This window comes from Vipera berus (assembly GCF_964194415.1).
Source record: "Vipera berus genome assembly, chromosome: 1".
In the NCBI taxonomy this organism is placed as follows: Eukaryota; Metazoa; Chordata; class Lepidosauria; order Squamata; family Viperidae; genus Vipera; species Vipera berus.
Genome location: NC_138202.1, coordinates 357,112,067 through 357,139,598, shown reverse-complemented (window position 1 = coordinate 357,139,598; position 27,532 = coordinate 357,112,067). Strand labels below are relative to the sequence as shown.

The 27,532-nt window shown below is 46.5% G+C and overlaps 1 protein-coding gene across 1 annotated transcript in view; it reads left to right on the top strand.

Moving 5' to 3' along the window:
• The window catches only part of YPEL2 (yippee like 2), a 38,024-nt gene extending 10,759 nt beyond the window's left edge, over positions 1-27,265 (top strand). Inside the window, exons 3-5 of the mRNA XM_081346715.1 lie at positions 10,733-10,776; positions 13,655-13,763; positions 24,998-27,265. Coding sequence (XP_081202841.1) covers positions 10,733-10,776; positions 13,655-13,763; positions 24,998-25,087 — 243 coding nt within the window. The 3' untranslated portion in view covers positions 25,088-27,265. The remainder of the gene's footprint in view (positions 1-10,732; positions 10,777-13,654; positions 13,764-24,997) is intronic.
• The last annotated feature ends 267 nt before the right edge of the window (positions 27,266-27,532 follow it).

The following is a 27,532-nucleotide window of genomic DNA, read 5'->3' as shown; positions in this document are numbered from 1 at the left end:
TAGTCCCGCCTTAGACATGAAAGCTGGTTGGGTGACTTTGGACCAATCACCAGGGGGCAGAGAGTTCTAGCCCAGCCTTAGATATGAAAGCCGAATGGTTGACTTTGGGCCAATCACCAGAGGACGGGGAGTTCTAGTCCTGCCTTAGGCATGAAAGCCAGCTGGGTGACTTTGAGCCAATCACCAGGATACGGTGAGTTCTAGTCCTGCCTTAGGCATGAGTGTCCCCCTCTTTCCGCCCAACTCACCTCACAGGGTTATTGTTATGGGGAAAACAGGAGGAGGAAGATGTCTTGGATATGTTTGCTGCCTTAAGTTATTTGTAAAAATAATAAAAGGGGACATACAAATAAGTGTAAATGCATAAATACAGTATGACACCCCTTCATGGATTACTGCCTTGTCGTGGCGAAGGGGCTTGCATAATTCAATGAAGCTATGAGCTGTGCCGTGCAGGGCCACCCAAGACGGACAGGTCATAGCGGAGAGTTCTGACAAAACGTGATCCACTGGAGAAGGAAATGGCAAACCACTCCAGTATCTTTGCCATGAAAACCCTATGGACAGTACCAAAAGGCAAAACGATATGACGCTGGAAGATGAGCCCCTCAGGTCGGAAGGCGTCCAATATGCTACTGGGGAAGAGCAGAGGGCTAGTACTAGTAGCGCCAGAAAGAATGAAGCGACTGGGCCAAAGCCGAAAGGACGCTCAGCTGTGGATATGTCTGGTGGTGAAAGGAAAGTCCGATGCTGTTTGCTTAGGGACAGTTCGAAGTCACAGCAGCATAGAAAAAGGGACTCGTGACCGTTTTCCACACTTACAACTCTTGCAGCCTTCCTGGGGTCACGTGATCAAAATTCGGGGTGCTTGGCAACTGACATTTACTTACATTCACTTAACGAACCGCGTGCGTCTTAACGAGCAAGGGAGTGATCTCCTTCAAGGTTCGAGATTCACTCCCACGGGTTTTCGAGTTAGGAGTGGAATGGGCAGGCTCCATTCCACGCCGTAACTTATTTATTTATTTATTTATTTAGTTACATTTATATACCGCCCTATTCCCTGAGGACTCAGGGCGGTTTACAGGAAATTAAAAAATCCACCATACAAAAGTTAAAAAACCAAATTAAAAAATATTAAATTGACCCTGTATACTTAAAACCCCAATTAAAAATTTCTCCTCAGCCTGGGCCTGAGAGCTCAAAGAGCCAGGTCTTCAGGCCCCGGCGGAATGATCGGAGGTCGGGGGCAGTCCTCAGCTCCACCGGCAGCTGGTTCCAGAGGGCAGGCGCTCCCACTGAGAAGGCCCTATCCCTGGGTGTCACCCGCCGGCAATCTCTCACCGGCGGCACCCTGAGCAGACCCTCCCTGTGGGAGCGCACTGGGCGAAGGGCGTTTGATGCCGGCAGCAGGTGTTCCCTCAAATAGCCCGGACCCAGGCCATGTAGGGCTTTATAGGTGATAACCAGCACCTTGAATTTCACCCGGAGGGCAACCGGAAGCCAATGCAGCTCGCGGAGTAGAGGTGTTACATGGGAGTATCGGGAGACCCCCATTACAACTCGCGCGGCCGCATTCTGCACCAGTTGAAGCCTCCGAGTGGTCTTCAAGGGCAGCCCCATGTAGAGAGCGTTACAGTAGTCCAAACGGGAGGTAACAAGCGCATGAGTAACTGTGCGTAGGGCGTCTCGGTCCAGATAGGGACGCAACTGGCGCACCAGGCGAACCTGTGCAAAAGCCCCCCTGGTCACGGCTCCTATGTGGTCTTCAAAATTGAGCCGTGAGTCCAGGAGGACGCCCAGGTTGCGAGCCCTATCAACGGGGGGTAACACCTCACCCCCCATCATTAAGGACTGCAAGCTCTCCCGATCTTGAAGCTGCACGATATATCAACCTTAGCGGGTTTTTTTGTGTGTGTTGCCTGTCTCCACAGCATGAACGGCCATTCCCTCCTCTCTGCCAGATTTCAAAAATAGCCTTCTGGCAAAGCTGTCTTCTAACGAAAGAGAGAGAGAGAAATGTTATCGCGGAAGAATCTGTTTCTATAAAAAGAATTAGCCTGTTAAGATCAAAGCACTCTTGCCACAAGCATGTAACGGATTTAATTTGTGATTGCCGTTTCGTGTAGAGAGGATTCACTTGGGATAACCCAATACTTTGCCTGGCTAAATTCAGATATATATTTGTTTGCAGATTTGCAAATTTATATATACAGGCACCCGACTTATATAAGAGTTCATTTAGTGGCCAGTCAAAGTTACAACGGCACTGAAAAATGTGACTTTATGACCATTTTTCACAGTTAACGTCCTTTGCAGCATCCCTATGATCATTATGATTAAAATTCAGATGCTCGGCAACTGGTTCATATTTACAACGGTCCTGGGCTTACGTGATCTCCTTTTGTGACCTTCTGACAAGCAACGTCAATGGGAGAGCCAGATTCACTTAACAAACCAGGTGTACTCACTTATTAAGTGCAGTAATTGACTTAACAACCAGGGCAAAATTGGTCATAAAAAAAACCTCAATTAACAGATGTCTCATTTAACAACAGAGGTTTTGGGCCCGATTGTGGTCGTAGGTCGAGGATTACCTGTATGCCACAGATAGGTCACCAAATAATTAGTGCAGGGAAAATCTATAACTACTAGTTAATAGTGACTGTTTTTAAATTCCCCTTTTAGTACAGTCTTCAACTTACAGCAGTTTGTTTAGTGACCGTTCGAAGTTAAAACAGCTTTGAAAAAAGTGAGTTAGGACCATTTTTCACACTTAACGACTGTTGCCGGATCCCCAGGGTCATGTGATCAAAATTCGGATACTTGGCAACTGACTCATATTAATGACGGTTGCAGTGCTCTAGGGGTCAAGTAATCAGAAGCCAGATTCGCTTAATGACCATGTTACTAACTGAACAACTTTAGTGCTTCACTTAACAACTGTGGGGAGACAGGTCGTAAAATGGGGCAAAATTCACTTAAGGAATGACTCACTTAGCCACACAAATTTTGGGCTCAGTTGTGTTCTTAACTGCAGGGCTAGCCAACCTTGGCTCTTTTATGACTCGTGGACTTCAACTCCCAGAATTCCTGAGCCAGCCACGCTGAGGAGAAAGGGAGAGGTTTCCATGCTGACTCACGCTGGCTCAGGAATTCTGGGAGTTGAAGTCCACGAGTCATAAAAGAGCCAAGGTTGCCTACCCTTGGCCTACACAGCAACAATTGAATACTGTTGTCCTTATGTTCATACTGTATGTAAAGAGTTGCTCATTTTTGGAAGCGGAAGGAAGCTGGACTCTCTGAATTTTTGTCTGGACCAGCAACTTTACTATTTTGTCTCATCCAAAAGATGCTTCTTCAGGAGGCAACTGGACTTTCTTGTTTTTCCTTTGAAGAGGTTTCGCTTCTCCTCCCAGAAACTTCTTCAGCTATAACCGGATGGTGGGGAATGGAAGGATTTATACTCCTTGCAGAGAGCTGGTCATTTGTCTTCTTTCAGAGAGTCGTTGAGGCCACTTGGAGGTTTACCTGTGTCCTCAGGGTCACCTGAGTAGTGCAAATGGGTGTGGAGCCTTCTTGGAATTGCTGAGAGGACTGTGTTGTAGACCGGAGATAGATAATTTTGTATCCCTCTGACACAGATAAACCTTCCAAGTGGCCTCAAGGACTCTCTAAAAGAAGGCAAATGACCAGCTGTCTGCGAGGAGTATAAATCCTTCCATTTCTCCACCATCCGGTCAGAGCTGATGAAGCTTCTTGGATGAGAAGCGAAACGTCTTCAAAGGAAAAACAAGAAAGACCAGTTGCCTAATAAAAAGTATTGCTGGGACAACCATGACGTGGATGACTGAAATCTCCATAGATATCCTGTCTCATGGTTTTTTCCCCTGTAACAAACGTTACCCTATAGGTAATCCTCAACTTACAACCATTTGTTTAGTGACTGTTCAAAGTTACAGCGGCACTGAAAAAAGTGCCGTATGACCTGGGCCTTGTAACATGGTCACGTGATCAAAATTCGGCCGCTTGGCAGCTGTCTCGCATTTATGACGGTTGCAATGACCTGGGGTCATGTGATCTCCTTTTGCTGCCTTCTGACAAGTAAAAACAACAACAATAATAATAAAGTTGGAAGGAACCTTGGAGGTCATCTAGTCCAACCCCCTGCTCAGGCAGGAAACCCAGATTCATTTAATAACCATATTACTATCTTAACAATTGAGCGACTCACTTAATAACTGAGGCAAAGAAGCTTTGTAAAATGGGGCAAACCTCACTTAACTGTCTCGCTCAGTAACAGAAACGTTGGGCTCAGTCATTGTCGTAAGTTGAGGACTATCAGTAAATGATGCCATTTCCTTACCTGAGTCACAGCTTTGAAGGGCAGATGAGAACCGAGCCTGGGAGCTGACAACTCTTGCGTGTAATGTTTTATTTTTGTTTTATTTTTAAAAAATCTACTGACAGGATGCTATTTTAGTTTCGTTCTCTCACTCTCTCTCTCTGGAAGCATAAAAAATAAAATTTCTTTCACTTGCCTTTAACTCGGCTGTCATGTAAGCAAGTGAACTGTCGGATAATTGAGGAAGTTTTTTTGTTTTTTTTCACTGGCCTCTCTGACACATTTGTGAACCCGTTGTGTTTTGTGTTGTTTTTTTGTGTGTCTTTAGCTGGGTGTCTAGCAATAAACGAGGGTTGGCATCGAAGCTGCTGTTGCCGCTCTGTTTTTCCCCTTTTTCTCGTTTTGATCCTGCTGACATAGATTTGCAGGCCGAGAAGTAGGCACAGCTGACAGTTTAATGGTGTGGTTGTCTGTGCCACTTCGGGAAGCAACTGACGCGTCTCAACTTAAGACGTGTCTGTGACACCCTCACATCCCTTGGCTGGCTGATCAGACATTCCTTCCTGAGAATTTCGGTCAGGGGAGCGCCTGACTTTGAAAACTCCTAGGTTGAATATCATGGACATATTTTTAGGGGTAGCTTGTCCATTCACATGAAAGACAAGGAATATATGCATGTATGTATACTAGTTCACATGAAAAAGAAGGAACATATATATGTTATTAGTTCACATGAAAAAGAAGGAATTTATATATAATAATAATAATAATAATAATAATAATAATAATAATAATAATAATAATAATAATAATAATAGTAGTAATAATAATAATAATAATAATAATAATAATAATAATAATAATAAGAAGAAGAAGAAGAAGAAGAAGAAGAAAAAGAAAAAGAAAAAGAAAAAGAAAAAGAAAAAGAAAAAGAAAAAGAAGAAGAAGAAGAAGAAGAAGAAGAAGAAGAAGAAGAAGAAGAAGAAGAAGAAGAAGAAGAAGAAGAAGAAGAAGAAGAAGAAGAAGAAGAAGAAGAAGTGGGAAGGGACCTTGGAGGTCATCTAGTCCAACCCCCTGCTCAGGCAGGAAACCCTATACCATTTCAGGCAAATGGCTATCCAGTTTCTTCTTAAAAACCTCCAGTGTTGGAGCATTCACCACCTCTGGAGGCAGGTTGTTCCACTGGTTAATTGTTCTAACTGTCAGGAAGTTTCTCCTTAGTTCCAGGTTGCTTCTCTCCTTGACTAGTTTCCATCTGTTGCTTCTTGTCCTGCTTTCAGTTGCTTTGGAGAAGAGCTTGACTCCCTCTTCTTTGGGGCAGCCCCTGAGATATTGGAACACTGCTATCATGTCCCCCCTGGTCCTTCTCTTCATTAAACTACACATACCCAATTCCAGCAACCGTTCCCGATATGTTTTAGCCTCCAGTCCCCCAATCATCTTTGTTGCTCTTCTCTGTACCCTTTCTAGAGTCTCAGCATCTTTTTTACATCGTGGTGACCAAAACTGGATGCAGTATTCCAGGTGTGGCCTTACCAAGGCATTGTAAAGTGGTATTAGTACTTCACGTGATCTTGATTCTATCCCTCTGTTAATGCAGCCTAGCACTGTGTTGGCTTTTTTGGCAGCTGCAGCACACTGCTGGCTCATATCGAAGTGATTGTCCACTAGGACTCCGAGATCCCTCTCACAGTTACTACTATATATATAAAATCACATAAAAGCAGGGAATATATATATATTCCTACATACATACGCACATACACATGTGTGTATGTGTCAGAGACAAATGACAAGTTAACTTACCTTTATATAGACTCTGTGTGTGTGTGTATATCTATCTATCTATCTATCTATCTATCTATCTATCTATCTATCTATCTATCTATCTATCTATCTATCATTAGTTCACACGAGAATGTGTACATACCTACACATATGCAATCTATATAAAGGTAAGTTAACTTGTCATTTGTCTCTGACTCTAATGTGTGTGTGTGTGTATATATATATATAAAACGCTCGTATACATATACAAGTAGTCCTTGATTTACGACCACAATTGAGCCCAACATTTCTGTAGCTAAGGAGACAGCTGTAAAGTGAGTTTTGCCCCATTTTACAACTTTGCTTGCCACGGTTGTTAAATCAGTCACTGCAGTTAATAAGTTAGTAACCTGGCTTTGAAGTGAATCTGGCTTCCCCCTTGACTTTGCTTGTCAGAAGGTCGCAAAAAGTGATCACGTGACCCTGGGGCACTGCAACCGTCATAAGTACATGCCAGTTGTCAAGCATCTGAATTTTGATAACATGACCACAAGAATGCTGCAAGCGTTGTAAGTGTGGAAAAGGGGCATAAGTCACTTTTCCGTGCCATTGTACCTTCGAACAATCACTAAATGAACGGAGGTAAGTTGAGGACTATATGTTATGTGTATTAGGTATTTTCACCTACCCACGTGCATATGCACAGCTATTCCTCCAGTTGCAACCATTCATTCATCTAGAGCAGGGGTGTCAAACTCAATTTCATTGAGGGCCGCATCAGCATGGCGGATGCCCTCAAGGGGCCGGGTGGGCGTGGCCTACTGGGTGGGCGTGGCTAGAGTACGTATGGCCTACTGGGTGGGCGTGGCCAGCTCTACATCGTTGGCATCAAGGGTGCCTATGGGGGCCTGGGCAGGAGTGGGACAGATCTGAGGGTCTCTGGCAGGAGGAGGGTCTCTGGGCCAGGGCCAAGGCAGTGGGGGCCGTTCCCTCGCTGTTTCCAGGATGGCTTCGCGGGCCGCATGAAACCACTTCGCGGGCAGGATCTGGCCCCCGGGCCTTGTGTTTGACATGTCTGATCTAGAGACTGTTCAGACTTATAACTGCACTGGAAAAAACAGCTTTTGACTAGTCCTCGCACTTACGGCCACTGCACTACTTGTAAAGGCCTATCAGGAGAAACAACAGGTCATATCAGATGCTTCCTTGCTATAGTTAAACTCACTGCGAGGTGTTCAAACATCTCAAGAAGGTCTGCTCATCAGTTGTCCCCCTTCAGAGGTTCTCTGCTGGTCCTCCATCTTTGCCATTTTCCCCCTAGAGTTCAGAAGGCGTCTTTCCCTTTTTGGTACTTAAGGTGGTGCAGATTTTGAACCCCAGACAATTGGTGCCCAGAGGCCCTTCATCTCTTCCTGTCTCTTTTTTGATGTCTTTTCATTTTGTTTCCTGGGATTTTACAATGTTGTGCACGTCCTGGGATCATAGGTTCCAATGGAGCACCATATAAGACTTGTAAATACAAGTAAACAAATCCTGTAATGGTGTAGGAATTCCTCAGGCTGGCTGGAGAATTCTGGGAGTTGAAGTCCACCCACCTTAAAGCATGCTGGCTGGGGAATTCTGGGAGTTGAAGTCCACCCATCTTAAAGCATGTTGGCTGGGGAATTCTGGGAGTTGACGTCCACCCATCCTAAAGCACGCTGGCTGGGGAATTCTGGGAGTGGAAGTCCACCCATCTTAAAGCACGCTGGCTGGGGAATTCTGGGAGTGAAAGTCCACTCATCTTAAAGCACCCTGGCTGGGGAATTCTGTGAGTGGAAGTCCACCCATCTTAAAACACCTTGGCTGGGGAATTCTGGGAGTAGAAGTCCACCCATCTTAAAGCACCCTGGCTGGAGAATTCTGGGAGTGGAAAGTCCACCCATCTTAAAGCATGCTGGCTAGGGAATTTTGGGAGTTGAAGTCCACCCATCTTAAAGCACCCTGGCTGGGGAATTCTGGGAGTTGAAGTCCACCCATCTTAAAGCACCCTGGCTGGGGAATTCTGGGAGTGGAAGTCCACCCATCTTAAAACACCCTGGCTGGTGAATTCTGGGAGTAGAAGTCCACCCATCTTAAAGCACCCTGGCTGGGGAATTCTGGGAGTGGAAGTCCACCCATCTTAAAGCACCCTGGCTGGGGAATTCTGGGAGTGGAAAGTCCACCCATCTTAAAGCATGCTGGCTAGGGAATTTTGGGAGTTGAAGTCCACCCATCTTAAAGCACGCTGGCTGGGGAATTCTGGGAGTGAAAGTCCACCCATCTTAAAGCAGGCTGGCTGGGGAATTCTGGGAGTTGAAGTCCACCCATCTTAAAGCACCCTGGCTGGGGAATTCTGGGAGTTGAAGTCCACCCATCTTAAAGCATGCTGGCTGAGGAATTCTGGGAATTGAAGTCCACTTATTTTAAAGCAGGCCAATTGGGGATTTCTGGGAGTTGAAGTCCATCCCTGTTAACATTCCACATTTGGGAAACTCTGATCTAGACACTGAACAAAATAATCCTAATTTTGGTATGGCTGCTTTCCAGCAAGCAGCAAAAGAAACGTCTGGCAATTTCAGTGGGAAAATTAACAACCAGCTCTCACTTATTTCTTTGAGCAAATGCATTCTTATTTTCCATGAATGGGCTGGTTTTAAACTCCCCTCCATGACGAAAATGTGCCGTTTCAAAACCTTCATGTGGCGTGGAAGTTGTGCTGCCTGCAGCTTTAATCCAAACCAAATGCTTATTTTTCCATATGTTAACAACTCAGGACATAAATAGAATGTGTCCCTTTAAATGAAGATGGAACCATATAGAGGAGGCAGGCCATGCCCAGAACTGTGATGCTTGATTGGCTGGCTGGACCTCAAATGTATTTGGCAGCTGACAAGTTTAAAGCCAAATGACAATTACCTGAATAAGATTGATTTGAAAAACCTAAAACTTGCTCTCTTTACAGCCAACAGGTTATAAAAAGAACCCTGGAATCCAGGTTGCATAAAATTGTTTTGTAAATTAAAGTTTTAGTCCATACAGGGAGTCCTCGACTTACGACCATAACTGATCCAGAATTATGTTTGTAAAGTCATGCTGGTCGTTTAGCAAGTTGTCCCATGACCAATTCAATTTTGTGACTTTTTTTTTGCCACAGTCTTTAAGTGAATCCACAGTCGCTAAGTGAACATGACACTTGTTAAGCAAATCCATTGCCCAAAATGGATTGCCCACAATTATTAAGGGGGGGGGTTGGGTTTTTTTGTTTTTTTTTGCCAAAAACTAGAAGCAGAAAATGGTTTTCGGCAAAAAAAATTGCGGTCATATGACTGAGGGACACTGCAAAATGTCTGTAAATGCAGGCTGGTTTTGAAGTGCCCAAATACACGATCAGAACTTTGGATCCCTGTCATAAGAACTGTTTTTTGGGGGGGTCCGTCATAACTTTGAACAGCTGCTAAGCGGGCAGTCATAACTTGGGAACTACCAGTTTGGAAATATATGTTTGTTTATCTAATTTATACAGCTGCACATCTTACCAAAAGCAACCCTGGGTAGGAGGCGTATCAGAAATGTCACATATCATCTGACTTAAGACCAAAATTGAGCCCAAAATTTCTGTTGCTAAGTGAGATGGTTGTTAAGTGGGTTTTGCTCCATTTTACGACCATTTTATTAAATTAGTAGCACGTTCGTTAAGTCAGTCTGGTTTCCCCATGGACTTTACTTGTCAGAAGGTTGCAAAATGTGACCCCCTCCCGGGATGCTGCAACCCTCATAAGTACGAGTCGGTTGCCAAGCTCCTAAATTTTTGACCATGTGTCCACAACAGTCATAAAGTGACTGTTACATTTTGGAATGACTTTTATTAACCTGTTACGGTCACTATATGAACGGTTGTAAACTGAGGACTGCCTTGACGTGCCAATATTTTTTCCTTGTTATTTTGAGAGCGCTGCTAAGTCCACATTTTCTCTTTAAAAATATGCATTTGAAATCTCTCCCCACCCCACCCCGGCCACTTTGCATGTCTGTCTCGTCTTTTGATTTTTTTTATTCCCGAGCTGACATATTTTCCTCCGGAGTCTGCAGGCTAAAAATAATAATAATAATAACCTGTGTTTTTTGTTGAATACTGGTCTATTTTTTCCATAAATGCTCCCGTCAGATACAATTCCATCAACTGCTTTATTGACCTCTCCTTTTCTCTCTTGGCTGTTTGTTGTTGTTTTTTTTTGCATAATAGAAAAAAATATTTTTTTGGAGTTAAGGAGAAGCATGCATGTGGTAAGAGCATACACGCAAGAAAAGGGGGGGGGTTCAGAAATTGCTAAAGAGCATCCAACAGTTTCTTAAGGCACTTTTCTTTTTTCAACCTTGGCCGCTTGAAGATGCACGGACTTCAACTCCCAGAATTCCCTAGCCAGCTGGCTAGGGAATTCTGGGATTTGAAGTCCATACATCTTCAAGCAGCCAAGGTTGGGGGAAAAAAACCTGCCTTAAAGGCATCAACTTTTTTTTTTTTAGAAATGCTTTTCTATACTACCCAGCGAGTTTAATCAACTTTTTTTTTATTTTATCCTATTTTTGCTTGCCTTTCAGTCTTTCCAGGGAAGTCAAGGGCGAGCCTATCTCTTCAATTCAGTGTGAGTGTTTTGTGTTTTTGTTTTTAAAGTGCTGTGGTTTATTGATCTTCATAAAATATCTCACCGTCTAGCTCAGGGGTAGCCAACCTTGGTTCCTTCATGATTTGTGAACTTCAACTCCCAGAATTCCTGAGCCAGCCATGCTGAGGGGAAAGGGAGAGGTTTCCAAGCTGAGCCCTGCTGGCTCAGGAATTCTGGGAGTTGAAGTCCATGAATCATAAAAGAACCAAGGTTGCCTACCCCTGGCCTAGGCCTAGGCCGCTTTATGACTTGTGGACTTCAACTCCCAGAATTCCTGAGCCAGCCATGCTGAGGGGAAAGGGAGAGGTTTCCAAGCTGAGCCCTGCTGGCTCAGGAATTCTGGGAGTTGAAGTCCACGAGTCATAAAAGAGCCAAGGTTGCCTACCCCTGGCCTAGCTTCTCAGTGACTGCTGCCTGATCTCCTGGCAAAGCTAGCCAACAGAGAGGACTAGGAACTGCAATAGTTTTAACCTTGTTCTGGTTTTTAACACTATCTGTAGCTAGAGGACTAAAATAAAACTTTCTAGACGGGGAGGAAATTATCTTATTACGAAAAGATAAGCCGTAAGGAACAGCTGTGTTACTCTTTGTGGCTTGTTTTGCTGACAGTAGACAATAACAGAATAACAGAGGTGGAAGGGACCTTGAAGGTCTTCTAGTCCAACCCCTTGCTCAAGCAGTAGACCTTATACCAGGGGTCTTCAAACGTGGCCCTTTTATGATCCTATCAATCAAAAATGGTTATCCAGTCTACTTTTGATAACCTTCATTGATGGAGCACCCACAACTTCTGGTGGCAAGTAGTTCCACCGGTTAATTGTTCTCACTCTCAAAGAAATTTCTCCTTATTTCTGGGTTGCTTCTCTCCTTGATTAGTTTCCATCCACTGAATCTTCTCAAAAACCCAGTTAGATGAAACAGTGGTTTGAATGAGCCTAACTCCTCATGAGGGTGTGGGGTGGTTTTTTTTGTGTGTATTTTCTTTTTTAAAATTTGGCGGGTGGGGGGGATGTAGTTTTCCACGATTTGAACAAAGGCCAGGGACCTATACAGAATAGAGTTGTCTTTATCATGGAAAACCTGAGAAGCTGCCTTACGGCAGTATTTCTCAAACTTTGCAACTTTAAGATAAATGGGGATGTCAGTTCCCAGAATGGTCGTCACACTGGCTAGGGAATTCTGGGAGTTGAAGTCCACAAGTCTTAAAAGTTGCCATGTTTGGAGACCCCCTTGCCCTATAGGCAAAACCCCAACAGTCGGTTCAGTTGAAGCTTCTCCAATCTCAGATGCGAGACATTTTCTGCCGAATTGAGTTTTTCGTTGAGAAATTTCATGAGATTACGAGAAACTAGGTTACCCCAGGCCTAGATAAATGAAGACGTGACGTTAAAAATGGAAAAAGTGACAAGCTACTCCTGTGTTCCTTTCCTGTTCAGGTCATCCTTGTTTAACAACCACCATTTGGTCTGGCAATGTGGTCGTTAAGGAGAGTGGTCACTAAGTGGAATCATGACTGGTTATGATGTTGCTTCAGCTTTTCTTTGCTTTCTGGACCTGAGAAGGTCATAAATGCAAAGATTGGTGGCAAAGTTTATTTATTTGCCATTTGTCTGAAATGGTATAGTAGGCTTCCTTGACTGAGCAGGGGGTTGGACTAGAAGACCTCCAAGGTCCCTTCCAACTCTGTTATTCTGTTGTTTGTATTTATTTATTAAATTTGTTTGCTGCCCATCTCGCTGCGAGGTGAGGTTATTTTCTATCGTGGTTGTGACTGGCAGCTGTCGTTAAGGCAGTTGCTAAATGAGGACTGTATCTAAGAACAGGACACACCTAGAAGATTTCCTACAGATTGTCATGTAGTCTTTCTCTCACTTATTTTGGAGTGTCACTTATTTGCTAGATTTCTGCCCCAGAATTCCTCAAGGGTGTAGTAGCACTTCCTTCTCCTATTTTCCCCACGACAACCCAGCGAGGTAGCCTGGGCCGATTGTCCCACAGTCCTTCTGGAGCTGAGCGAAGTCTTCCCAGTCCTTTATCCAGCTTACCCACCCAAATATATGCAACGATTAGGAAGTAAAACTCTTAACTTGAAGCACAACACAAGATTGTCACGTTCTCCCAAACGGTGAAATCGTCTGTGTTCCCCCCCCAAAAAAAATAGGGTGTTACAATGATCCTTATCTTTCAAAATAAACAAATAGTGCGTAATTTTGATATCTTGTGAAATTTGGGGCAAAACCGTGCCAAGTGTGAGGTTCCCCCCTCACACACAAGCCCTTTTTGTAACATTCAAATATTTAATTGATTTTATCTGGGACGTCCATGGTTATCTTGGGTGCTGGGGGCCAACACACAATGTTTCCTGACTGCACATTATGTGTGTGTAATCTACTAGTAATAAAAGCATCTGTGAGATACCTCGACATTAAATATGGTGTTCTGGGAGACATGGGTGATTTCAGCCACATTGGTAAAATGTGTCTTCAAAAGTGACATTTTAAATATATATTTCTGTAATATACACCCTGGAGCGGTGTTATCTTTGTCACAGATCGTCAAGTATTACCAAATGTATTTCAGAGCGGTGTTCCTCAACCCCGGTGACTTTCAAAGGCGTGGACTTCAACTCCCAGAATTCCCCAGCCAGCTGGCTGGGGAATTCTGGAAATTGAAGTCCTCACTTCTTAAAGCGATCAAATTTGAGAAACACTGCTCTGGCATATATATTTGGTAATATTTGACAATTCTGTGACAAGGATAATCGCTTGCTCCTTCAGGGAAATTAACTTGGAAATCTCTTTGGGTTTAAAAATTAAGCTTTTCTCTCTCTCTCTTCCCATCCCCTTGTTTCCCTCAGAGTCAATGTGGGCTGCGGTCCGGCGGAGGAGCGAATTCTGCTAACAGGACTCCATGCTGTGGCTGATATTTACTGTGAAAATTGCAAAACCACACTGGGTTGGAAATATGTGAGTGGTAATGGTTTGCTTCTTATTCTGATATCAGATTTATTATTATTATTTTGCCCTGAGACCCTGGCTTTCAACCTGCGGGGAGTCGATACACTTGGTCCTTGAGTTACGATCACATCCGAGCCCAGAATTCATGTTGCTAAGTGAGAAATCTGTTAAGTGAGTTTTGTCCCCTTTTACGACCTTCCTTCCCACCATGGTGAAGTGAATCACCGCAGCTGTTAAGTTAGCCACACGGTCATTAAGTGAATCTGGCTTCTCCCATTGACTTTGTCGGTCGAAAGGTCGCAAAAGGGGGTCACGTGACCCCGGGACTCTTCAAACGTCATAAATACGAGTCACTTGCCAAGCATCTGAATTTTGATCCACGTGACCATGGGGATGCTGCAACGGTCAGAAGTGTGAAAAATGGTCAGAAGTGTCAACGCTGCTAACATCGGTTGTTTTTGCTTTGACAACAGATGGAGATGCAACCATTTTCTTATGTTTTACTCTTAGAGTTAGATGATGCTTGGGCAAGGAATGTGCATGAGAGTTTAGCTAGACATAACAATACTGAACCTAGTGTGAGAACCAAGGTTATTGAACGCCCTCCCCCTGGGGGCCACCAGTCGGCATTCTTTTAGGTTATGTCTGCATAATACATATCTGGCACTTTACAAATAATCCCTTGACATATGACCATAATTGATCTTGGAATGCTGGTCACAAGTCGAGGAGCGTCATGTGACTGGACCCATAATTTTTATTTATTTTTTACTTTCTTGCGTTGGCTGTTAAGCAAACGTGGCAGTGAATGTGGTCATTAACTGAATGTGGCAATTATTAAGTGAACGCTGGGGTCGTAAAGTCATTCAGTTCTAAACACCAGAAACTGGCAAAAAAAATGTCAAAGATCACGGTCAGGTGACCACGCGACACTGCAAACCGCAAAGGTGAGGTTTATAAAGCCTTAGAAAGGCCACACCTGGAAGCCTGCATCCAGTTTTGGTCACCCCATTACAAAAAAGATGTTGAGACTTTGGAAGAAGTGCAGAGAAAAGCAGCTAAGATGATTAAGGGCCTGGAGACAAAAATTAATAGAATAGGAATAGGAATAGGAATAGGAATAGGAATAGAATAGAATAGAATAGAATAGAATAGAATAGAATAGAATAGAATAGAATAGAATAGAATAGAATAGAATAGAATAGAATAGAATAGAATAGAATAGAATAGAATAGAATAGAATAGGAAGGGACCTTGGAGGTCTTCTAGTCCAGCCCCCTGCTCAAGCAGGAGAACCTATACCATCTCAGACAGGTGACTGTCCAGTCTCTTCTTAAAAACCTCCAGTGATGGAGCGCCCATGATTTCTGGTGGCAAGCTGTTCCACTGGTTGATTGTCCTCACTGTCAGGAAGTTTCTCCTTAATTTTAGGTTGCTTCTTTCTTTGATCAGTTTCCAACCATTGTTTCTCGTCCTTCCCTCTGGTGCTCTGGTGAATATATGAAGAACAGGATTTGGGTATGGCTTGTCTAGAGAAGAGAAGGACTAGGGGGGACATGATAGCAGCGTTCCAATATCTCAGGGGCTGCCCCAAAGATGAGGGAGTCAAGCTATTCTCCAAAGCACCTGAAACCAGGAGAAGAAGCAAAGGATGGAAACTAGTCAAGCAGAGAAGCAACCTAGAACTAAGGAGAAACTTCCTGACAGTTAGAACGATTAACCAGTGGAACAAGCTGCCTCCAGAAGTTGTGGGTGCTCCATCACTGGACATTTTTAAGAAGAGACTGGACAGCCATTTGTCTGAAATGGTATAGGGCAGACATTTAATTTTTAATTTAATTTAATTTATTAATATTTCTATACCGCCCTTCTCCCGAAGGACTCAGGGCGGTGTACAGGGCAAGAATAAAACACAGAATTACAAAAGTTAAAAAGTAATTAAATACATGCCCATTAAAAAACAGTTAATACATAATAAAAACCCCAATAAAATGACAGTAAAAACCCCACCAATCCCCCCTCAGGCCAGGCCGGCTTGTTCGAACAAGTATGTCTTTAGATCGCGGCGAAAGGAGCATGTCAAACACAAGGCCCGGGGGCCTGATGCAGCCCGTGAAGCCATCCTGGAAAGAGTGAGGGAACGGCCCCCACTGCCTTGGCCCTGGCCCAGAGACCCTCCTTCTGCCAGAGACCCTCAGATCTGTCCCACTCCTGCTCAGGCCCCCATAGGCACCCTTGATGCGAACGATGTAGAGCTGGCCACGCCCACCCAGTAGGCCATACGCACTCTAGCCACGCCCACCCAGTAGGCCACGCCCACCCTGGCCACACCCACCCGGCCCCCTGAGGGCAACCGCAATGCTGATGCGGCCCTCAATGAAATTCAGTTTGACCCCCCTCGTATAGGGTTTCCTGCCTGAGCGGGGGGTTGGACTGGAAGACCTCCAAAGTCCCTTTCAGTTCTATTCTGATTGATTGAGGTGATTGTCAAATGCCCATAAAACGATCACATAACTATGGGGGGAGATGCAGCATCATAACTTTGACAGTAGGTCGTAAGTAGCTTTTTTGTGGGAGGGTTTTTTTTCGTAATTTCAAACAGTTGCTAAACAGTCGGTTGTAAGTCTAAGTCTACTTGTAAAAACAAGCTTCGTTCTGGGTTTCTGCAGAAGAGACTCTTTCGGACGGCCCCGGGGTGCTGTGCATACTTCAGAGCTGTGATATTTTAAGAAAATCCGTTATTCTCACCATTTACGTCGGTGGCTTTTCACACTTAAGCGACGTGTTTCCCAATACAAAAGCTCCTTGCTGCTCTGGAAACTCTAGCAAGCTAACCCTTTGCTACGCTGCAAGTAGTCCTCAACTTAGGACCATAATCAAGCCCCAAATTTCTGTGGCTAAGCGGGACAATTGTTAAGCGAGTTGTGCCCCCATTTTATGACCTTCCGTGACACGGTTGTTAAGTCAATCGCTGCTGCGGTTAGAATCCCCATTGACTTTGCTTGGCAGAAGGTCGCCAAAGGGGTCACATGACCCCAGGACACTTCAACCGTCGTAAGTACATGCCAGTTGCCAAGCATCTGGATTTTGATCACCTGACCACAGGGATGTTGCAACGGGTCGTAAGTGTGAAAAACGGCCATAAGTCGCTTTTTCCAGTGCTGTTGTAACTTGGAATGGTTCTTAAGCAAATGGTTGGAAATCGGGGACTACCGGTATAACGATCCCATGGGGCAGGGGTGTCAAACTCAATTTCATTGAGGGCCACATCAGCATTGCGGTTGCCCTTAGGGGGCCGGGTGGGTATGGCCTGGGTAGGCATGGCCTACTGGGTGGGCGTGGCTAGAGTGCGTATGGCCTACTGGGTGGGCGTGGCCAGCTCTACATCGTTGGCATCAAGGGTGCCTATGGGGGCCTGGGCAGGAGTGGGACAGATCTGAGGGTCTCTGGCAGAAGGAGGGTCTCTGGGCCAGGGCCAAGGCAGTGGGGGCCGTTCCCTCACTGTTTCCAGGATGGCTTCGCGGGCCACACGAAACCACTTCGCGGGCCGGATCTGGCCCCCGGGCCTTGTGTTTGACATGTCTGCCATGGGGTCTTGGGGCAAAAGCTGGCAATTTTAAGGAGTGATCCATCCTTCTCTTTGGAGCACCTAAAATAAAAAAACCCAAAAACCCATTACAGCAAGGCCCTAGAGAGTTCCGGTACAATATTCATTCATTATTGAATTCAAATATTTATAGCGTGCCTTAGATCGATACATCTCAGGGCGAGGTGCAATCAATAGGGAATAAAAGCAGAACAAGATAAAAAGCAACCTCGATCACCAAAAAAACAAAAAACCATCCAACTTTCTCAATTCGAGAACCATCAAGCTGGGCTGGTCTTCAACTCCCGGATGGAGAGTAGAGGATGGGATCAGATATTTCCATTGAAACAACAAAATTAGTGTCTTGATGCAAGCGTGCTGCTCCTCTGGGTGTGACATTGCAACACGCATACCAAAAGCAGCAGAGTTTATTGGGAGACCTTTGTGTCATCCTTGACAGGATGTTGAGAATTGGAGAAGAAAGGGTGGATTAGATTATTTTTCCCCCAAACCTGGCAACTTTTAAGATGTGTGGACTTCAACTCCCAGAATTCTCCAGCCAGCCTGTGTGGACTTCAACTCCCAGAACTTTCCATGGCTGGCTGGGGAATTCTGGGAGTTGCCAAGTTTGAAAACACAGTGTTAGATCAAATGGCGCTAGGACCAAAATATGCTTAGATATATTATCCGGTTTTCAATTTTCACTAAAATTAAGCCAATGCTGGCAATATTATGCTCTGGACCAGGGGGTCTTCAAAAGTGGCCCTTTTCTGACTTGTGGAGTTCAACTCCCAGAATTCCTCAGCCAGGCATGCTGGCTGAGGAATTCTGGGAGTTGAAGTCCACAAGTGATGAAGGGGCCATAGTTCCCTTATGCTGGCTCAGGAATTCTGGGAAATGAAGTCCCCCAAGTCATAAAAGGGCCATAGTTTCCCCCATGCTGGCTCAGGAATACTGGGAAATGAAGTCCCCAAGTCATAAAAGGGCCATAATTCCCCCATACTGGCTCAGGAATTCTGGGAGTTGAAGTCCACAAGTCATAAAAGGGCCAAATATGAAGAACCCTGCTCTGGACATTCCAAAATCTCCTAACTGCTATGACCAATTTTTTTCCCTCTTTTGCATCCTTAATATATTGATGTCCGGGCTGAGATGGAGCAGAAAATTCTTCAAGTGTGTCTTACTATTTAATATAGCCCCATGGTGGCGAACCTATGGCACGTGTGCCACAGGTGGCACTCAGAGCCCTCTCTGTGGACACATATGCCGTTGCCCCAGTCCTAGCCTTCAGCTGGGTTTTATAAAACCTTTTCGCCATAGGCCTCCGCCGCCGTCTGCAAAAAAATAAGGTTCAATCAATCAATTTCAACTTCTCATGGGAATCAACTTCTCACAGGAAAAAAAATCTCGCAAAGTTGGAATTTATTTATTTAGTTACATTTATATACCGCCCTATTCCCTGAGGACTCAGGGCGGTTTACAGGAAATTAAAAAATCCACCATACAAAAGTTAAAAAACCAAATTAAAAAATATTAAATTGACCCTGTATACTTAAAACCCCAATTAAAATTTCTCCTCAGCCTGGGCCCGAGAGCTCAAAGAGCCAGGTCTTCAGGCCCCGGCGGAATGATCGGAGGTCGGGGGCAGTCCTCAGCTCCACCGGCAGCTGGTTCCAGAGGGCAGGCGCTCCCACTGAGAAGGCCCTATCCCTGGGCGTCACCCGCCGGCAATCTCTCACCGGCGGCACCCTGAGCAGACCCTCCCTGTGGGAGCGCACTGGGCGAAGGGCGTTTGATGCCGGCAGCAGGTGTTCCCTCAAATAGCCCGGACCCAGGCCATGTAGGGCTTTATAGGTAATAACCAGCACCTTGAATTTCACCCGGAGGGCAACCGGAAGCCAATGCAGCTCGCGGAGTAGAGGTGTTACATGGGAGTATCGGGAGACCCCCATTACAACTCGCGCGGCCGCATTCTGCACTAGTTGAAGCCTCCGAGTGGTCTTCAAGGGCAGCCCCATGTAGAGAGTGTTACAGTAGTCCAGACGGGAGGTAACAAGCGCATGAGTAACTGTGCGTAGGGCGTCTCGGTCCAGATAGGGACGCAACTGGCGCACCAGGCGAACCTGTGCAAAAGCCCCCCTGGTCACGGCTCCTATGTGGTCTTCAAAATTGAGCCGTGAGTCCAGGAGGACGCCCAAGTTGCGAGCCCTATCAACGGGGGGTAACACCTCACCCCCCATCGTTAGAGGTGGAATAAGTTGGTTAACCCGAGATGCCGATATGCACAGCCACTCAGTCTTGGCGGGATTGAGACGAAGCCTGTTTCTCCCCATACAGACCTGAACCGCCTCCAGGCACCGGGACATCACGGAGAGGGCATCGCTGGGTTGGTTCGGGGTGGAAAGAAATAGTTGGGTATCATCAGCGTACTGGTGATACCCCACCCCGAAACCACGAATGATCTCGCCCAGCGGCTTCATATAGATGTTGAACAGGAGAGGCGAGAGGACCGACCCCTGAGGAACTCCACAATGAGAGACCTCGGGGCGGATCTCTGCCCTCCTGTCAACACCGACTGCGAGCGGCCCTGGAGGTAGGAGGAGAACCACCGTAGAACGGTGCCTCCCACTCCCAACCCCCTGAGACGCCGCAGCAGGATACCATGGTCGATGGTATCGAAAGCCGCTGAGAGATCTAATAGGACCAGGACAGAGGAGCAACCCCTGTCCCTAGCCCTCCAGAGATCATTCACCAGCGCGACCAATGCCGTCTCCGTGCTGTGTCCGGGCCTGAAGCCCGATTGGTACGGGTCCAGATAATCAGTTTCCTCCAGGAACAGAGGGAGCTGATGCGCCACCACACTCTCAACAACCTTCGCCAGAAAGCGAAGGTTGGAGACTGGACGATAGTTGTTTAAAACAGCCGGGTCCAAAGCAGGCTTCTTGAGAAGGGGCCTCACCACCGCCTCCTTCAAGGCGGCAGGGAAGACACCCTCCTTCAAAGAAGCAGTTATTACTGCATGGAACCAGCCTCGTGTTCCCTCCCGAGCCACATAAGCTAGCCAGGAGGGGCACGGATCCAACAAACAGGTGGTGGTGCTCAGTCTCCCCATGATCCTGTCCACATCATCAGGGGAAACAGGGTCGAACTCAGTCCAGATAACATGCTCAAGACCGCCTGATTCCTCCACGTCAGACTCTGCCCAGTCAGAGTCCAGACCGGTCCGGATCCGAACGATTTTGTCCGCCAGATGATGACTAAACTCCTCGGCTCGTCCCTGCAAGGGATCCTCTCTCACCTCCTGGTTAAGGAGGGAGCGAGTCACCCTAAACAGGGCGGCCGGGCGATTATCTGCGGACGCGATAAGGGCGGCAAAGTAATTAGACTTCGCCGTCCTTATCGCCGCAAGATAAGACCTTATAAAGGTTCTTAACTGCAATCGGTCGGATTCGGATCGGCTGGATCTCCAACCGCTCTCTAGACCTCGTCTCCGACGCTTCATCTCCCGGAGCTCCACAGAGAACCATGGGGCCCAACGGGATCTGCGCCGGGTCAGAGGTCGCATGGGTACAACGCAGTCAAGTGCCCTGGTGGCAGCCGTTTCCCAGGCCTCCACCAGAGCATCGACTGGGCTGTGGGTAAGGGTGATAGGTATAGGCCCAAGCGCCCTCTGGAACCGATCCGGGTCCATTAGGCGCCTGGGGCGGAACCACCTGGACGGTTCCGCCGCCCAGCGGCGGGGGGTGGCATGACGGAAAACCAGCCTCAGGAGGTGGTGATCTGACCATGACAGAGGGGTGATGGACGGGGAACCCCCTCCCAGATCATCCAACCACTGTCCAGACAGGAACACCAGGTCGAGAGTATGATCCCCCTCATGGGTCGGGCCCTCAATAACCTGGGTCAGGCCCATGGCTGTCGTGGAAGCCATGAACTCCCGAGCCAACTCCGACGACCCTCCCAGTGACGGCAGGTTGAAGTCACCCAGGACTATAAGCCTGGGGAACTCCACCGCCAACCCTGAGAGGGCGTCGAGCAGCTCAGGCAGGGCTGTTGCCACACAGCTGGGCGCCAGGTATGTAAGCAACAAGCCCAACTGAACCCGAGGACCACATCTCAAGAGGAGGGATTCACTCCCGGCCATCTGGACAATGGTGGCCTCCCGGGGACACAAAGTCTCCCGAATAACCACTGCCACTCCACCACCCCTGCCCTGAGCCCGCGGCTGGTGCAGCACCCGGAAACCCGGCGGGCATAACTCGGTGAGAGGCACCCCTCCCTCCGAGCCCAGCCAAGTTTCCGTGATGCACGCTAGATCCGCACATTCCTCCTCGATCAGGTCACGGATGAGGGGAGCTTTGTTGACTACGGATCTAGCGTTAAAATAGACCAACCTGAGCTCAGGGGCCTGGTCACCCTCATCCCCGGGTAAGAGGGTGCTAACCGGAGGGTCGGAGCATGCCACCGCTCGGAGATAGCGGGGGCGCGATCCCAGGTGTCGATATGGCCCTCCGCGCAAACACCTGCTGCCTTTCCCTATCGCCGTGGGGATTTGAAGCCCCACCCCCACATTCCCAGAACCAGCAGCCACCTCCTCCGACCCCGTCCCGTCGGGACCTCTAACAGGTCCAGACTGAGTGCCGGTTAAAGATTCCCTCCCTCCCCCTCCCTAACCTTTTAAAATAACCGGCTAAAAATTTTATCAGGGGCCTCTTAGTACGTCTCCACTCGAGGCCCCTAGTTAAGCCCAGCCACCTCTCGGAGCCCCAGCAATTGGGTCCGTCATCAAGGGGAATGTTAGAAAAGAAGGCTGGTCGTATCCAAGAGGGAGAAACCCCTCTGAGGGCGCACAAGTCCGAACCAGAGTATTGTAAACGAGCCATGAGATGGAACTGTCTATATGAGCCATTGTTCACAAATGGGGTCAAAAGTTGTTAAGCTGATGGGATGTTAGTTCAGATGTAAAGAACATTAAGTCCGGAACGTGTCTTCATCCAGCAGTCTGCCAATCCGGCTCTGCTCTCACCTGAGCCGGTCCAGACAAGAGCTCATGACTGTCCTCTCACCTAGCCATGAAATCCAGCCTGGGATGGATAGGGGCAGCATTGCTGGGGAGGCAAAAGTCCACCTTGCTAGTCTCTCACACCAGTAGGGGATTCATAGCCAGTCCAGAGCCGCCCTCTCACCACGGCCTGTCCAAGACTCCTTCCGGAACATCATAGGGAGGTCACGGGAACAGGAGAAAAAATGTCCCAAGTCCTGTTCCAGCATCCAGTCCAATCTTAGAAAGTAGCAAGCAGACCATCCAGCACACAAATCCATTTCTAGGGCTGATTGATTGATTGAACTTTTTAGTCCCACCCAGTCTGCTGTTACCACCGCAGCCACACCACCCAATGGGCCACGCCCACCCAATTGGCCACGCCCACCCAATTGGCATTCCCACCCAATGGGCCACGCCCACCTGGCACCTGACGATACATAAGTGGCTTTTGGGTTGCAGTTTGGGCACTCGGTCTCTAAAAGGTTCACCATCACTGATATAGCCTATACTGTATAGTTGGTCCTCGACTTTCAACCATTTAGTAACTGTTTCAAGTTACAATAGCATGGAAAAATGATTTAGGACTGGTCCTTGTGGTTACGACATGACAGCATCCCCTGGTCACATGATCAAAATTCGGACTCTTGAATTAACATGTATTTATGACGGTCGCAGAGTCCTGGAGTCACATGGTCTCCTTTTGCGACCTTCTGACAAGCAAAGTCAATGGGGAAGCCAGATTCACTTAAGAACCATGTGATTCACTTAAGAACTGCAGTGATTCACTTAACAACTGTGGCAAGAAAGGTCGCAAAATGGGGCAAAACTCACTTAACCACCGTATCACTTAGCAAACAGAAATTTTGGGCTCAATTGAGGGCGTACGTTGAGGACTCCCTGTAGTGTAACCAAAAATGCTATCTGCATTATCAACATCGTAGACTTTTCAGGATATAACCCATCATCCTGTTGATCTTGGACTGAAGACATGTGTGCAGTCTCTATGCACAGATTAGTTCAGTCTATGAGTAAGCTATGATAAACTGTTTGGGGTTCCTGTCAGGAATCTACTTGTGATTTCATGAGATAATTTAATTCAGCCCAGACTTACTTGAAATAATAGCTTCTCTTGAACCAGCATGCCCTTTAATTGCCTCTCGGTAGAAACACCAGCTTCTCTGCCATGGCTCTGATCTAAAATATGTTTTAATATCCTGATTTTGTTTTTAAAAAAATAAAGGATCCAAACAGATATCAAGCAATGAAGGGAATCAGGAAATGGAAATCGATGTATGAACAGGTCAGATCAGCGCATCTAAAGAAAAAAAGGAACAGACAACCAGTGTCTTAAGTTAAAAGACAGCAATTTCTAAATGAAGGTTAGAAAAAGGTTCCAAATAAGAATTCCCCATTAGCCACTTGGTTTGATTTCATATTAATCTGTTATAAAGGTACGGGTGACATGATAGCAGTATTCCAATATTTGAGGGGCTGCCACAAGGAGGAAGGGGTCAATTTATTCTCCAAAGCACCCTGAAAGCAGGACAAGAAACAATGGAAACAGATCAAAGCAATATGGAATTAAGGAGAAACTTCCTAACAGTGGGGACAATTAACCAGTGGAACAGCTTGCCACCAGAAGTTTCAGGTGCTTTGGAGATTTTTAAAAAGAGACTGAACAGTCACCTGTCTGAAATGGTACAGGGTCTCCTGCTTGAGCAGGCGGTTGGAATAGAAGACCTCCAAGGTCCCTTCCAGCTCTCTTCTGATTGGACACTTGCAGACAATTCAAAGCTATGACAGATCGCTCAAAAGGACTTACAATCTGGTCTCAAAATTCTGAGGTCTCCGCCTGGGTGCTCAGCACCCAGCCTGCACTTATGGCCATCTGCAGTCACGCGATTGCAAATTACAATAGTTTTGCTAGACATTGGCGCTTGACTTTTGGTTTCCAACAAACACTGACACATAACAGGGGCTTTACTTATCGACCGTGGAGTTTGCTTAACACCCGCGGTGTGAGGCGCTTCACATCCGTCGCAAATGACGACTGCAACGGTCAGACTCAATTGCAGTCCTAACGCGAGACCTACCTGTACCTTACGAATGTCTGTGGAGACTCTTGAGTCATTCTCAAAACTGCTTTGTCCAAAGGCAACTGAAATGTCTTCTTCCTTAAGGAAGAGGAGGAGAATAGAAGAGGTTTCGCTTCTCATGCAAGAAGCTTCATCGGGTTCTGCCAGGATGGTGGGGGCTATGGGGGGATTAGTTCTGAAAGGATGGAGGGGGCATTGGAAGGATCATATTTCTTTGCAGTCATCGGGCCTTAAGAAATATGATCCTTCCAACCCCTCCTCCTCATCCCTCTCTAGCCCTCCCCCCAGCACCATCGCGGCAGAACCCGATGAAGCTTCTTGCATGAGAAGCGAAACCTCTTTTTCCTCCTCAAGGGAAAAAAAACCCAGTCCAGTTGCCTTTTGACAAAGCGCCTTTGAGACTACCTGGTGAAGGTTTTAAGGGAAATTGAAATGCAACTCTTTTGCATGCATCTCCCTTCCAGATGTTGTCAATGCCTTTACTTTTGTTTTCTTTTCTTTTTTTTTTGCTTAAAAGGAACACGCCTTTGAGAGCAGTCAGAAATATAAAGAAGGCAAATACATCATCGAATTAGCTCACATGATCAAAGATAACGGCTGGGATTGAGCAGCCGAGAGGAGAATGTCGACTGATCCACGCAAGCGTTCACTCTTCCGACTGAACATTTTATCTCTGAGAACGAGCAAGGGATTGGCACTCGCTGGGTCCCATGCCTTCGGGGGCTTTGTTGTCGTCCTAAGACACACTTCCTCGCACACCCCTCTGCCATCTTGACTGGTGACCAGCTGTCCTTCTTGTCTCTCTGCTTTTCGTATCTGTTTGCGAGGCGACCTCAAGTTTGGGTCCTCTAAGTCTTCCTCTTTCGCTCTTCCGGCATTGTGTTGTGTTGTGCGGTTCTGTTTTGTTTTTAACAAGGACAAAGGCAAGGAATGAACCCAATGCCAAACCATTTCACCCCTTGCGTCTCAGTAGAAGCTGAAGGCTGCCTTTTTGGGGGGAGCTAAAGTCATGGTTTATGGCTCGTGAGGGGGAAATCGCGCTTTGAGTTGTGGGGCGGATGAGAGAGAAAATGAGTAGGGTTTGTCTCTGCCCCTTTGTCCTTTTAAATCCTGACAAACCGTGGCTTGAAACTCGTGGACTGTAAAAAGATATATATACAGTCCAACAGTTTCAAGCCATGGTTTGTCAGGATTTAAAAGGACAAAGGGGCAGAGAAAAAACCTCTCTGTGTGTGTGTGTGTGTGTGTGTCTAGTTCTGGTATTCTCAAACCAAGTATCTGTCTTCTTGGATTTGAGATATTTATATATATAGTCTTGCTAAGCTCTTTGAGAAGAAAGAGGTAAATTCGATTGACAAGGGATGTGTCAACATCTCTGGTTTCTGGAAAATTAGCCCACCCCAAAACTCTGCAGAGATAAGCCTGATTGCCTGGGGTGTGGTGGGTTGTTTTTTTTGTTTGTTTTTTTGTTTTTGGACTGTAAATCTAGCATCACACAATTGAGGTTCCTCAAGGATGCATGGATTGTGTGTAAAGTAAAAGGGGAGGCCGAGGAGAAATGGGGAGGGGGGGGAGAAATGCAAGCAGAACATCGAGATGAAGGTAAAAGGGACTCTGTGCCGACTTAACGGATGTCCAGGTCCTAGCAACGCCTATCAAATCTGACTATTGCCGTTGGACACGCAGACATTGAAGTTGCAGCTTCCAAGCCTTGGTCTCGGCCTTGTTGTTTTTCAGAGCTTCTCGCACAGGCGAGCAGACTTTGGCCACAGCATTGTGCAAAGGCAATATTTCAGAGCCTGAGAGTGTTCCGATTTGGGTTAACCAGCAGGACCTGGGGGCCACCTGCTCTGCTTCCGTCCATTCCTTCACTCCTGTTTTGGAAGGGTTGAGAAGGGTTGAGAAAGCATCTCAGCCATCACCTTTCTCCTCAGTGGCCCTCCAGAGGTTTAGCTCTGGGGGTTTAGCTCCTACTTTGCTGAGGATCTTCTTGCACGTGACCATAAGAAATTGGGTCTCTTTGAGATCCTCCTTTGTTGAAGATGCTCCTTGCACACAACCATAATAATTTGGGTGGCGTTCCTAACAATAAACCTCCAAAAGGGCTGGTCGCTTCTACTAAAGAGTATAAACCAGACTTGGCCGTAAAGCCATTTTGCACTGAAAGGAAAGCATCGCGTTCTCTGCGATTAGAAAAAATGAATAGAATAAATAACTTTAGAATAAGGAGCAGGGCAACCATTCCTGTCGCTAACGTCTCCATCTTCTCTTAACCCTCCTCCTTGCTGGTCAGAAGAGGACCCAGCCAGAAGGTTGAGCGTGGATTGTTTTTCCTTCGTTGGATCTGATCGTTGAGGTTCAGAAGGTTGTCGGAAAGGGATCCAGTTTCCCAGGCTGCAAAGCTGGAGAAATCCCTGACGTATATATCTCTGGGTGGCTTAAAAGCTATCTTTGCCCCACTGACCTAGCTAAGGATTTAATTGTCTCTCCAGCTTTGCAGGAGATAAGTCTGAATGACACTCTGGATGAACTGGATGAACTGGAGGTAGACTTATCCAAGGCAAAGTTTTCCTGGAAGTCACTCTCTTTGGGTTCAAGGAGAACTCTGAGCCTCAGATGAGAAGGTGGAGGACCTTGGGAAAAGTCTTGGGAAAATTCTAGGCCTTGTTTCTGTTCTTCACCCCCCCCACCACCCCCCAAAGTCCTCCAATTCCTCCCTATTGTAGGAAAGAAAAACAGAGTAGGAAAAAATAATAATCATCGAGGGAGATTAATGCCATTCATATTAGCCCTGTATTTATTTCATTTGCCAGGGGGTGGAAATTGTTCCTTTTGGAGTCTTCCAGACGGCATAAAACAGCCCATGTTAGAGATGTGGGGGAGAGGGAGAGAAGGGGGGGGAGAGGGAGAGAGAGAGAGAGAGAGAGAAATCTTCTCAGCCAGTCCTATTTTTTAGGACAGGGGTCTTCAAACTTGGCCCTTTTATGACTTGTGGGCCTGGCTGAGGAATTCTGGGAGTTGAGGTCCACAAGTCATAAAAGGGCCAAGTTTG